The sequence below is a fragment of the Hyperolius riggenbachi genome, chromosome 7, assembly GCF_040937935.1.
Source record: "Hyperolius riggenbachi isolate aHypRig1 chromosome 7, aHypRig1.pri, whole genome shotgun sequence".
Lineage (NCBI taxonomy): Eukaryota > Metazoa > Chordata > Amphibia > Anura > Hyperoliidae > Hyperolius > Hyperolius riggenbachi.
Genome location: NC_090652.1, coordinates 40,054,489 through 40,068,496, shown reverse-complemented (window position 1 = coordinate 40,068,496; position 14,008 = coordinate 40,054,489). Strand labels below are relative to the sequence as shown.

Below are 14,008 nucleotides of genomic sequence, written 5' to 3'. Positions count from 1 at the left end.
TGCTCTTCCATCCCGGCAGATACACCAGCATCTACCTGACCCCTGTCTACACCTCTGCTCACCCAAACGTCACCAGCTGATCACTGGCTTTTGCCTTTTCAAACATCTAATACAGCATTTAACAATACAGATAATTGCGCAGTATTATTATACATACCGGCACCAGCGTCCGCCGGCAGGGTTGGTGGTTGCTGGCCAAACACAGGCGGAGCGGGCGTCCCAGGTTGCCCTGGTAACTCGATCTCCCCTACACTGGCCTGCGTGCGCTGGCTCCCACCGCCGGGGCATGCGCCGAACTGATCGGATGGGGCTAGGGGAGGAGCCTCTTCTTCTCCCCACTCGCCGACGTCACTGGAGCCCGATGAATCCTCGCTGGCGGTATCCCGATTGGACGCCGCAAAGTGGGCGGGGCCAGCACCAGAGCCGACTGCTCCCGGCGCCAGCGATGAACGACCAGGGACTTCGCCCCGCCCACCTGCTGCCGCTACCCGATTGGTCGCATTTTCAAACCGGCCGGCTGGCCACGCCTCCGCCTTAACTGGATTGGTCGGCGCTGAAGAGGAAGGTGGGCGGGCTTCCAACGGTCCACTCTTCGCCGCCGCTCCAGGCTTGAATGCCGGACCACCGCTCTGCCGAATCTTCTTCCTGGACACCGCACCGCTGCCCGCCAATGATCCACTTCTGTGCCGGGAAACTGCGCCGACGACCACCTCAGGCGAGTAGGGTCTCTTCTTCTCCCGCAGCTGCTTTGACGCCTTCTCCGCCACTCCACTGGTTCCTTCTCCTTCTTCTTCCATCCGCTGTCCTTCAATCATTCTGAGGCATCTTTCCAAAGCCTCCCGACCTCCCGGCTCTTCAGCTTTTGCACCCAGAACCCTTACTATGTGTTAAGCTTGGAGGTGTAATCTCCACAGTCAGCATGCAACACATAAGCTGACGTGAAGGAGGTACACACACCAGCACAAGGAATCAGGATATCCCCAGTTTAGTGGAGGAGAGGACTGACTCCAATAGGAGATTGTGGTGCACAGAGCCGGTGCAGATCCGAACAGCCACAAACAACACTTTCGTAATAACGTCTCAGCGCAAAGTAGCGCTGAGCGCATAAACCAGGACAGAGGAGATCAGGACAGGTAGACAGAATGAACGCTTGCTAAACTAGCCACTACTTAGTGACAGCAAGCGTCCACAATAAAACAGACTGGAATGAGGTAGCCAATGCGTTTGCAGCAATGGCGTGCCTCACAAAGACAGGACAGGATAGTCAGGAAATAGCAGGATCAAGATAGATGAACGTAACACAGATAAATATACAATAAGTATGATTTCCTAGCGTATTACAATTACAGCTATCAATGAAACTATTTGTAACGTCTGACTAACATATGTATATATCGGCAATGAACCGATATATGACATAAGCAGGAACTCTGACTAAGGCTGGAGTAATACAGGGAACAGGACTCAGAAGGATTCGCTATCTCTTCGCAGAGATGAACGCAATCCACAAACAGGACCAGGAACAGGATAACTAGCTCAGCGTGCTGGAACGCTGACTAACGGAACATAGGATATAAACAGTTCGTGTACGTATATATCAGCGACACTGATGTATCAACGTAACACGAATACAAGGAAAATAATAAAATGCGCAAGTATGCGTATATATTGGCGATGAACGAATATATGACACAAGACAAGCAGAGTAACAACTTCTAGAACAAGAGCGGAACTAGGAGGACTCACTGACCCCTTCGCAGGAGTCAGCGCAGTCCACACGGACTAGGAACGAGGTGGGGCACGGGCAGAGTAACAGACAGAATCTGAGACTATGGTAGCCCATCAAGCATTGCAGGAAGCAGTTCTTTATACTGAGGTCATCCAATGGGAGCAGACCTGCAGATTCCCACACAAGTGAATGGTAATTAATCACAGGCTGACAGCAGGAAAAGGCAGACAATGATATGCAGCCTGCAGGAAAGGGATTGCCCCTCCATTGCAGCAGACAATGTTTGTTTACACAAAAGCATATTAAACTGTCATTAACTTCAGAGCGACTGCAGATGGAATCAGCAACTAGTTTAAGTGCAAACCAAACTATGCAAGAAAATGCATGTAATGACATCAGAACTGCTTGGGTTACAATACCACTGCAGCCAGCAGTAAACGCTGCAGACATGATCATAACACTATGTGCATCGCGGCAGGGGGCTCAGTATCACAGCTCAGTATCACAGCTCAGTATTACAGCTCATGAGCTCCCCAAGCCGCTCCGGACTACAAGGTGAAATGTGCTGAACGGACCCTTCTTTTATACACTGTATTTCATGCTGATTGGCTGCTGCAACAATGTTTTTGCCCTAGCAACACCTGGCAGACTACCTTCAGCTCACCTGCGACCAATCCTAACCTTAGCTACATTTTCTTACCCCGCAACCTGTACCTAAGGGAATAACCAATCAGCAGCACAGTTACCTCATCCATTGACCATAGTGTTAAACTTCTGACAGGGATATATATCACTATAATAACACCCTTCTGATTGCCACAATCCCATGTAGGGCTTATTCTTATTTATTTATTAGCCCTTCTCATTCCCTCAGTTGCAGGGGTAACCAGCAGTGCTAGCAGGTCTACAGCAGAGGAACTGTCCACAGAGAGGGCTGATGGCGCTGAGCTAGATCCTTCCACTTCAGAGCCTGGTCCTGAGGGCCCAGAGGCCTCCCAGTTTGCTTCCTACCTGGTGCCTGTGGCAGACAGCACTAAGTTCTCTGAAGCGGTTTGCGTTGATAGCAACCCGGAGAAACTCAGGGATCTGGCCAGCAGGCCACCAGCTGAGGATGACAAAGTGAGGAGCAAGGCAGATTAGGCAGAGGGGTTAATTCCCCAGAGCCATCTGAGATGGAAGGGGCAGCCCAGCAGTTAATGGTTCCTCAAAGGGACAGGGAAGTAGCTTGCGTTACCACGGAGAAAGTGTGCACAGTGACTGAAGGGACCCTTCACAAGCTGCTGTGCTATCTCTATGGTTGCGAGTTCACGGCTGTCACTGACCATAATTCCCCTAGTCGGTTACATCAGGTTGCAGAGGGCAACAGGACCTTGCAGCAACAAGACCTAGCTTTCCAGCAGTGTAAACACCAATTGGGAACTATCATGGGAATGCTAAGGGGTTGCCCCACCAGGCCAGGCCATCAGTGTAGGCACTGGTAGAATGATTTGTTGGGATTATCTGCCCTGCGTCATTTTGAGGAAAAGGGAGGTGTCAGAATATATGCAGTGGGATGATATACAGGACAGTGAAGTTATCTTGTGTCCTGATGGTGGAATCCATTTTGACTATTTTGTGTAAAAAACCATGGTATGTAAACAGTGTACATTTGCATTCCATTTCCTGTAAACTGCAGTAAGGGATGTATAGCTAGCCACTAGAAAATGAGGAAACCTTTAAAGAGGAACTCCAGTGAAAATAATGTAATAAAAAAGTGCTTCATTTTTACAATAATTATGTATAAATGATTTAGTCAATGTTTGCCCATTGTAAAAGCTTTCCTCTCCCTGACTTACAGTCTGACATTTATCACATGGTGACATTTTTACTGCTGGCAGGTGATGTCACTGGAAGTAGCTGCTGCTTGCTTTTTTGGCAGTTGGAAACAGCTGTAAACAGCTATTTCCCACAATGCAATGAGGTTTACAGGCAGGAAACTGCCAGGACGGACCATGGTCCTCACAGTTTCCTGTGGGAGGGTTTTCATCACAATATCAGCCATACAGAGCCCCCTGATGATCTATACAAGTAAAGGAAAAGACTTCTCATGTAAAAGGGGGTATCAGCTACTGATTGGGATGAAGTTAAATTCTTGGTCACAGTTTCTCTTTAATTAGCAAGCCTCTGTCATAGCCAAAATATATGAAGAGACTGGTGCGTAGGGTGCTGTCTGATGGGTGCTTGTAGGATGTCCAAAGTAAATGTTCGCATAACACCTACACAGCTACCCAGGAGGAAGCTGGAGAGTAATAGGCTATTGTCTTATTACACACCTAGGCTGTCTGGTGTCTCAAAGGATGCAGGAAACTGATATTTGCATGTAACCACAAGCTGTGATGTACCAGAAATCTTGACAAACCGTTGTTATAGGAGAGGAGGAAATTAGATTCATTTTGAGGAGTTTGGGTAGCCCCAGGGCCGGCCCGCTCATGAGGCGGGGTGAAACTTTTGCCTCAGGCGGCACTTCTTAGGGGGCGGCAACCGCCCGTCCATGGGTGCGGGGGGCCGGCCGTCGAGCTGGAGGTGCAGCGGGCAGGAAGGGGGGATTGGGCCTAGCGGTGGGGAGGGGGGTCGAACGTGACGTCAGTGGAGCGCACGCTAGAACCGGAAGAGGTGAGTGATCCCCGCCCGTCCCTCTTACTATCGGCAGCTACGGAGCTATTTAAAGCTGGAGGTGGAGCGCAGATCGGGGGACCCAGGCGAGGGAGGGGTAGGGGGTCTGACCCCCCTCCCCACTGCTAGGCCCAATCCCCCCTTCCTGCCCGCTACCCCTCCAGCTTGGCGGCCCCCCACCCACGGCTTGGGGGGGGGGAGAGGCGGCAATTTTTTCTAAATTTGCCTCAGGCGGCAAAAAGTCTAGGGCCGGCCCTGGGTAGCCCCAGGGTATATTCTGCCCTATAAGAAACAACTTCCATGATTCAGAAACCTTTACTTCTGAGGAGATAGCAACACACTAATTGGCCACTAATGATCCAATCTTTTTCATCCAATCTTACCAAATCTATGTAGTATAAGGGTAAATTGAGTGAATATACTGAATGGATACTTCAGGCAGTTACCTTATATTACATAGAAATGGTAAGATTGGATGAAAAAGATTGGATCATTAGTGGCCACCCTAAGAATGCCCTGATCTATTGTCAGAATCGCATTCTCCTGCACTAAAGTTGGACATTGCATTGGTAACATTCGGTTCCTATTTTATTCCCTTTTATTTTGATAAGCAAATGTCTTGCTGTGTGTCTTTGTCCTTTTTACTTTGTTTGTTTGTCTTTTTTCTAAATATCTTTGTATTCTGCACTGTTCCACTTTTTGGGAAAATTAAATCTTTATTTAAAGAGACACTGAAGCAATTTTTTTTATGATATTATGATTTGTATGTGTAGCACAGCTAAGAAATAAAACATTAAGATCAGATACATCAGTGTAATTGTTTCCAGTACAGGAAGAGTTAAGAAACTCCAGTTGTTATCTCTGTGCAAAAAAGCCATTAATCTCTACGACTTTCAAAGTCGTGGAGAGGGCTGTCTTCTGACTTTTATTATCTCAACTGTAAGTGAACTATTTACTTTTTCTCTGCCAGAGGAGAGGTCATTAGTTCACAGACTGCTCTGAAAGAATCATTTTGAATGCAGAGTGTTGTGTAATCTGCACATATTAGAGAATGATGCAATGTTAGAAAACACACTATATACCTGAAAATAAAAAAATGAGAATAGCTTCTGTGTACTAAGCAGAGAACTGACCATCTCCTAGAGAGAGACTGCAGTGTAATTGTGTTACAAGTTCAGGGCCTGATTGTACGCTCGGATTGTTCATTGTTACCATGTGCGATTGCATTGTGTGTGTGTGGCATTCTATGCCATCCTGAGTGTGAGCAGCTCGACAGCAGTGTATGAATTGCTGTAGTGCCATAGACGGGGACAGATCTCCTTCGGTACAGGAGTCTGTGCATGAATGGTTTCTAGCAAGTATCGTCATGGAAGACTGCTAGTGGTCTTGCGAAGTGTGGTTGAGGGGCCACAGCCTTGTTCTAGCTTAAATAAGGCTGCTCCCTTTTGATATTGGCCGAAACCCCCTCAGGAACCATCTTTGCAGGCTTGCTGTGGTGCCGCTTCCTGACACCAGGGAAGGGGGGGATCGGGTGCACGGTGCTGCAGGCAGGCCCATGTTTATATGTTTGCTGTGGGGCTCAGAGATATGTTGTTACACCCCTGTACTTAAAGCGGAAAAAACCCAGCATTTCTTCTTTGCTCTAAAAAAGTATTTACAGCATATTATATACAATCAGCATTTTTTTTTTTTACTAGAACAGCATTCAAAGGGTTACACACAGGGCTGGAAAGTTCAGTGCAGAGAAATCTGGACCCATCAGAAGTGTAGATAATGTTATCTTGTGTTTACTTAATTGTATCAAGTGAGGAATGTGACACATTCTCTGACTGTGCAGAAGCTCCTGGACACAGAGACACTGAAAGCATTTCTGCCTTCAATACATAATGAATAAAACCAGTTATGAATAAAATGCAAAGTCAGCTCACAAAGCAAAAAACTGTACTTTTGGGAACGTATAATTTCTAAATTAATAATAATACACAAATGCAAATATGATAACCGTATAGCATATAAAAAGTAGGAAAACATGTTTTTATTGAATATTATGTCAGGGTTTTATACCGCTTTAATGTTACAAAAGTCACAAGCCAAGGCGGCCTGTGCCTGCAAACAGCCCTGCCCCCTCCTCCCACTAGCTAGAAGCCCCTTCCCGTGATCTGCTTTATTGCCTCTATTTGTAGACATGAGTATGGTACACTGTATAATAAAACTACTTAACAACAATATTATTATAATAATATTATAATTTATAATAATGTTAATTACAACACTGACACCGACATTGGCATTTTATGGCTAACATCCATAACTTGCAAATGCATCTAGCATAGCTAGATTACCATCCCCACACTAACTTCATGACAAGAATTATATGCACGGTATAACTATGTAACTACTGTATATATTCACTAAAATTATATTATGAGGAAGGGGATTTCTGCTTGCTGTTATGATGGCTGGCACTCTCCCAAGTGCTCCCTATTTATATTTCTTGTCCTTGAACCCCTTCTGTCTCCCACTCACAACCAGACACTTACTGCTATCACTAAGCAGATCCTTCGCCTATCCCACACACCTATTGATTACCCTCCTACCTATCTTTCTCCAGTGCCCCCCATGAAGTTACTCACTAATACTACATTTCCTTTTCATGGGGATGGTAAATGTATGATAATACTACTTAAAAACATTAAAGTGGTATGAAACTCAGCATTTCCTCATTGTTCCAAAAGATTATTTACAGCATAATATCTACTACCACAAAAAAATTGAGCAGAACAGCATTCAAACAGTTAAATACAGCACTTTGTTCTTCAGTGGAAAGCTTCTGACCCCAAAGAGGCGTTAACATTATCTTTTCTTTTTACGTTCCTTTGTCAGATACATTTAGTAAACATTGGAAACTGCCAAACTGGCTGTATTGAGCTGAGAAGCAGGAAGAGGCGAGAAGGGATAACTAAATAGATTTTAATGTATAAATGTAGCAGCTATGCAATAAAATGCAATGGCAGCTTACAGAGCAGATAAACTGTACTTTGGGAATTTGTAATTTGTAAATAGACAATACTACTTGTGCACACACGCAAATATGATAACTGTATGGGTAATAAAAAGTTGGAAAACACAGTTTTGGAGACTCACTAGTCAGATAATAGTTCTCAGTGTGTTGGCAGTTCAGTTTAGTTCACGCATGTACTTTGAAAGGAAGCAAAATAACTGTTCAGTTACTCTTCAATTCTACATGCAGAGCTACATAACCCATCATGTCATTGTTATATACAGTTTTGCTCATAAGTGTATATACCCCAGCAGAATTTATGATTTCTTAACCATATTTTTAATAGAATATGAATGATAACACAAAAACTTATCTTTTGCTCATGGTTAGTGTTTGGTTGAAACTATTTTTTGTCAGACAACTGTGTTTACCCTTCTTAAATCAGAATCAGAACTTATGAGCACAACTGTAAATGTAAAACAGCTCACAATCACTTTCGATATTACACAAGGTTAATTTTGTGCATCATTTTCTGCTTATTAAGCCCCTGGACCTGCTAAAGTCCACACAACTAAGCCAGCCGGGAAGCCGAAGCAGGCCAACAAGATAAACAAGGGCATGAAACAAGCAGGGATGGTTGGGGGCATTGGTGGTCCAAGGTCTAAACCCAAAAAGAAAAATCCAATCAAAACTGCTGTTCCTGGAGTTCTACAAAATAATCAGCCAGCTGCACAGAAGAAGAAAGCGGTAAAACGAAAACAAGCACAACCAAGTCAAGGTATGCTGGTCTCTGCCATTACTGTAGACTAGTGATGAGGTGTACCAGATATTAAACAATGTTAGAACAGAGTCGCCAGATGAGGATGAAACATTTTATAAACGGTTTGAAAAGGACGTTAGTGTTGGATGTACTAGACAGACTCGAACTGTCCAATTTCACTGAAACTTAATTATTTGATCAAAATAACTCCCTAAATTATGCAGTGTGCTTCACAGACTACAACCCGCTTCATCAGGCAATAATAGGAGCAGCTGGCTTTGAAGTCTCTGCAAAGTCCAGCACTACTGCCCTTTTTCCGAATCAATTTCAGCATGGAATCTCTCGGGAATCGGCCTTGTGATGCTGCCTCTGCTGCCTGGCCGCTGAAACCTCCCAAATGTTAATGTGCCCCTGCTTTCCCAGTGCCAATGCATTCAAATCTCATCTGCTCCAGCTGCCGCAGCTGTCAGCCTGCTCGCGGTCTCATTTGCTGCTTTCCCATGAGTGCCACCATCATGCGCTGCCACCACAGGGTTGCTGCGTATAGCATGTGCCACATGTGTGATGTCACACATGCGCCTGGCGTTACAGAAGCAACAAGCAAGACTGAGAGCAGCTGGACAGTTGTGGCAACTGTGTGTGTGTGTTTGTGTGTGTGGGGGGGGGGGGGGGCACATTTATATTTACATAAAATTGTTCATGACTCTGGTTATCTGAAGAAAAATAGAGGAAGTTGTGGGGGGGGGGGGCACATTTATATTTACATAAAATTGTTCATGACTCTGGTTATCTGAAGAAAAATAGAGGAAGTTGTGGGGGGGGGGGGGGGGGGGGGCACATTTATATTTACATAAAATTGTTCATGACTCTGGTTATCTGAAGAAAAATAGAGGAAGTTAAAAATTATTCCATTAAAAAATCATGCCCCAGATGTGTTATATTGCATCAGCTTTGTCCTCAAAACATTTTAGATGTAAAAGTTCTATGCCATTTTATTATTTATTTCACTTAGAATATGAAGGGCTACAGGAGCTGGTGAAGGGACTCACAAAGAGGGGCAGCTGAAGAGGTGTGGCAGGAGGAGTGAATGAGCCTGAGACCTCCATTCATGACTGATTGCAGAGGTCGGAGTCTGGTCTCAGGAAGTCTAGAAAGGATGGCATTGCAATTTTGGTGATGTCACACAGATGAAATTGGCAGTACTTGGAAACATTCTGGATGTGGGGGGTGAAGTAGAGTGCTGAGCCGAGGGTGACATTCTGGCAGCAGGTTTGAGGGACAGGGCAGATAGACATGTTGTTGATGACAATAAAAATGTCGGGGAGAGGTTTCAATAAAAGGGGTGGGAAAATCATGAGTTCAGTTTTTTCCAGGTTGAGTTTTAAAAATCAGACATCCAGGTGGAGATGGCAGACACACAGGTGGAGATTTTATTGAAGGTGCAAGGTGCAAGGTGCATGGGGAGAGATGAAGGGTGTGGCAGTAGATTTCGGTGTCATCAGCATAGAGGTGGCTGTTGAGGCGAATTGAGGAGTTTGCTAAAGGAAGAGGTGCAGAGGGAGACGAGTAGGTGGCCGAGGGCATAGCACTGGGGGACTCCAACGAGAGGGGGTAGGAGAGGGAAGAGGATCCATTCATGGAGTTTTGGAGGGAGAAGTAGGATGAGAATCAGGTAAGAACTAATATTGTACTTCACTAGAGAACCTGCCAAACCTGCTTAGGGGGCCTGGAAACAGCCCTGACCCCCTCCTTTCACTTTATAGAAGCCCCTCCCCATAATCTGCTTTATAGTTTCTCTTTGTAGACAGTAGGTCACACAATTGCCAGCATGGGCTGGATGGGCACTAGGCTACATTGGCCAGATGTATGTCCGTGTGTTTGTGGTCCAGTTTAATTCATGGATTTACTTGAGGGACAAATAGATAACTATGCTTAAAGGGAAGGTTCAGGGAGGGGGATAAAAAATAAAAATCTATATCCACTTACCTGGGGCTTCCTCCAGCCCGTGGCAGGCAGGAGGTGCCCTCGCCGCCGCTCCGCAGGCTCCCGGTGGTCTCCGGTGGCCGACCCGACCTGGTCAGGCCGGCTGCCAGGTCGGGCTCTTCTGCGCTCCAAGGCTCGGCACTTCTGCGTCCCACGCGTGCGCGCTGACGTCATCGGACGTCCGCCGGGCTGTACTGCGCAGGTGCAGAACTACTGCGCCTGCGCAGTACAGCCTGGCGGACGTCCGATGACGTCAGCGCGCCCACGTGGGATGCAGAAGTGCCGGGCCTTGGAGCGCAGAAGAGCCCGACCTGGCAGCCGGCCTGACCAGGTCGGGTCGGCCACCGGAGACCACCGGGAGCCTGCAGAGCGGCGGCGAGGGCACCTCCTGCCTGCCACGGGCTGGAGGAAGCCCCAGGTAAGTGGATATAGATTTTTATTTTTTTACCTCCCTCCCTGAACCTTCCCTTTAAGTGCTGAAGTTAGTCCTACATGCAGTGCTAAAACCTATCATTTCATTCATTGTTATATAAATGTTAAACATTTTAAATTTGTTTGTGATGTAACAAAAAATTTTGTGTATCTATTTTCTGCTTATTAAGCTCCTGGACCCGCTAAAGTCTCCACAACTAAGCCAGCTGGAAAGCCAAAGCAGATCATGAAGATAAACAAGGGCATGATACCAGCAGGGGTGCTTGGGGGCATTGCTGGTCCAAGCTCTAAACCCAAAAAGAAAAATCCAACAAAAACTGCTATTCCTGGAGCTCTACAAAATAATCAACCAGCTGCACAGAAGAAGAAGAAAGCGGTTAAACGAAAACAAACACAACCAAGTCAAGGTATGCTGACCTCTGTCATTACTGTAGACGAGTGATGAGTTGTGATGATTTGCTCAGCTGCCTGTGCAGGCAGGCAGCTTTTTGACCATTGTTTAGATTTGCATGCTGCAGGACTCTGGAAAGAAGAGCTTCTGTCAGTTTTGCAGCTTGTGCTTGCTGAGGAATTTGCATACGTTGTCATGCAAATTGCCTGGCCACATTCATTGGAGGCGTGTACTATAAGTACTATGTGTGTCCCACAATGCTTTGCTGTATATAAGGATTTCGTCCTATGTAACACTCCTGGTGGGGTGTCAGCCTTACTCTCTGTTTGAAGATCAGCTTAGAGTAATTCCTGGAAACTGTGCTAGGCAGATTTCCCTAGTGCAGTTAGGATTGTTTATCTGTTTTGTTTGTCTGTTGAGATTGTCCTGTCCCAGCGGTGGTCGATAGGAAGTCGTTCTGATCTCTGTTCTTGGAGCATAGCTGGTGCAGCGATTGCTACCAGCTATCTCTTCTGTTCTGCCTCTCTGGATCGCGCTAGCCACTTTTCGCTAGCGCTGTGGATCCTTCTGTTCTGTCTCCTGGGATCGCGCTAGCCACTTTTCGCTAGCGCTGTGGATCCTTCTGTTCTGTCTCCTGGGATCGCGCTAGCCAATTTTCGCTAGCGCTGTGGATCCTTCTGTTCTGTCTCCTGGGATCGCGCTAGCCACTTTTCGCTAGCGCTGTGGATCCTTCTGTTCTGTCTCCTGGGATCGCGCTAGCCACTTTCCGCTAGTGCTGTGGATCCTTCTGTTCTGCTACTCTGTACCTGGATCGCGCTAGCCACTTTTCGCTTGTGCTGTGGATCCTATCTCTCGCTTGTCCCTGTTTTCGTGTGTCTGTCTTGTCTGCTACGACCGCTTGCTGGAGGCTCGGTGAGGTAACCGTTAAGCAAGCGTTCGCGTCCTCTGTTTCATGTTTGTCTGTCGATGGTTAGTTAGGTGTGCTTGTCTCTATTGTGCTTATCACGTGGAGACCGCGCATAACCGCGTGCACTGTTGCGAATGAGTGCGGTGTTCGCGGTTAGCTAGCATTTGTTATTTTCCGCATCTTCTCATTGTATTATTTGCTGTGCCTTTGCTACCCTCGTATTCTATTCTGATCTGCCTTGTGTCACGTCTGGCGATCGCACCTCTCACGATCGCGTTCCTATTTCATATCTGCTGTTGTGTGTGCGCGGTCGCGGGGGTAGCGACTGGATTGGCGCACACACATACAACCTATCCCTTTGCTCGTTCTCATTCGCAATCGCCTCTCTTGCGATTGCGTTCTGCGCTTCGTACAATTCCTGTCTGGCAATTTGTGGAGGTACAGAGGATTGGTTCCTCTGCACTCCCCAGCGCCATCTGCCGACAGGAATTTCCCTCTACAGGTGCGTAGCACCTTTTGCTGGGTGCCTGCAATTACACGCTTGTGGAGGATTTCCGCCGTGTCAGCGCACGCGTTGTGCGCTGATCACGGAGAAAGTTCCACAATCGTTACATGAGTAGTACCAGGTGGGTTCACTAAAGGTTTCTACAAAAATTGGAAACTTTTCATATAAAATGCAAAAACTCAGTGAGAGAGAAAATTCTTTCCCCAGAATAAAGTCAACTTTCTGTTGCATTATATTCTTGGTGGATACACTGTATAGGTTCGCACTGGCACTTTTTGTCTATATTGGCCATCTTTTTGCACTAGCACTTTCATTGGTATGCTTCACTCTAAATACTTTTTCACTTTTTGGGCATTTTTCTATGGTGTTATCTCCTTTACACCAGCACCATGTGATATCTATAAATATTAACAATATTGCACAGATCTATGAATATTGTTTCTGCATTTTTATTGTGGGCTTCACTGAAAATATATATTTTTTTTATTTCTGTTTTTGCAATTGGCTCTTGAGAGATTGCACATCTTATAGTTATATTATATGTATACTGTTTATGCCATTAGTATTGCTAGACATTTTGCATATTTCATTATTATGTTGTATATTCATCTTCATAATAGGAACTATAGAGCCTTGGCTATTTATTATTAGTCTGTATAGAGACTTATGGATGTCATGCGACCATGCCTTGTTTTTTAACATTGTTTTCAATCATGCAAATTTGATACAATAAAGAGTTTCTGAACAGTGAAGCAGTGATTAATTTTGATTTAGTCAATTATGACTTCAGAGTGGGAATTCTGATTCTTGAGGTTGTTTGTGCATGTCACGTGACAGGCAGCCTATTGGGCCAATCAATGTGCGCTGATAATGTCCTTTAAAGTGATTGGACCCGCAGGGGCTCAGGGCAGGACGAGTGGAGCTCTTGTCATTGCCAATTAGCAGGCATAAGTTTGTAGCGCTCGCTATGCTACTCTGATAAGGCATGTTATCTCTGATAAGGCACCTTAACTCTAAATAAGGCACCTTAACTGTGGTAAGGCTCCTTAAAGGTAACCAGAGATGAAGAAGTAAAAATATTTATACATACCTGGGGCTTCCTCCAGCCCCATCCGCCTGGATCGCTCCCACGCTGCTGTCCTCTGCTGCCAGCAGCTACAAGAACTGGGTCCAGTCACTGACATCATCGGAGCCAGCCTGCGCAGGAGAAGTGCGCCCTCTACGTTTCTCTCCAGGAGCTGCTGGAGAGATACGGAAACAACGCACTCCGCTTACGCCAGACTGGGTCCGACTGACGGAAGTACAGGCACCTGGCAGCGGAGGACAGCAGCGTGGGAGCAATCCAGGCGGATGGGGCTGGAGGAAGCCCCAGGTATGTATAAATATTTTTACTTATTCATCTCTGGTTCACTTTAACTCTAAATAAGGCACCTTAACTCTGATAAGGCATGCTATTTGTCTTTGTGAATCAAGCCCAATGGCCCATATGCAATCTACTTTTTCTGATGGGGATGGGGTTGGCGGAAGCCCCAGGTATGTATAAATCTTTTATAGTAACTTATCTCTGGATTCCTTTAAGCACAGTTTTATCTTTTCACTTAGTAAACCCCCACAGACAGCCAGGGCCGGATTTGTACTTTTTACCGCC

At 45.9% G+C, this 14,008-nt stretch overlaps 1 protein-coding gene across 8 annotated transcripts in view; it reads left to right on the top strand.

The window, feature by feature from the left end:
• LOC137525486 (histone H1-like) overlaps window positions 1–14,008 on the top strand; it is an 88,199-nt gene that overhangs the window by 58,989 nt on the left and 15,202 nt on the right. For all 8 annotated transcript variants that reach the window (XM_068246605.1, XM_068246604.1, XM_068246598.1 and 5 more), the window contains 2 exons: window positions 7,927–8,160; window positions 10,728–10,964. In XM_068246605.1, coding sequence (XP_068102706.1) covers window positions 8,001–8,160; window positions 10,728–10,964 — 397 coding nt within the window. In that variant the 5' untranslated portion in view covers window positions 7,927–8,000. The remainder of the gene's footprint in view (window positions 1–7,926; window positions 8,161–10,727; window positions 10,965–14,008) is intronic.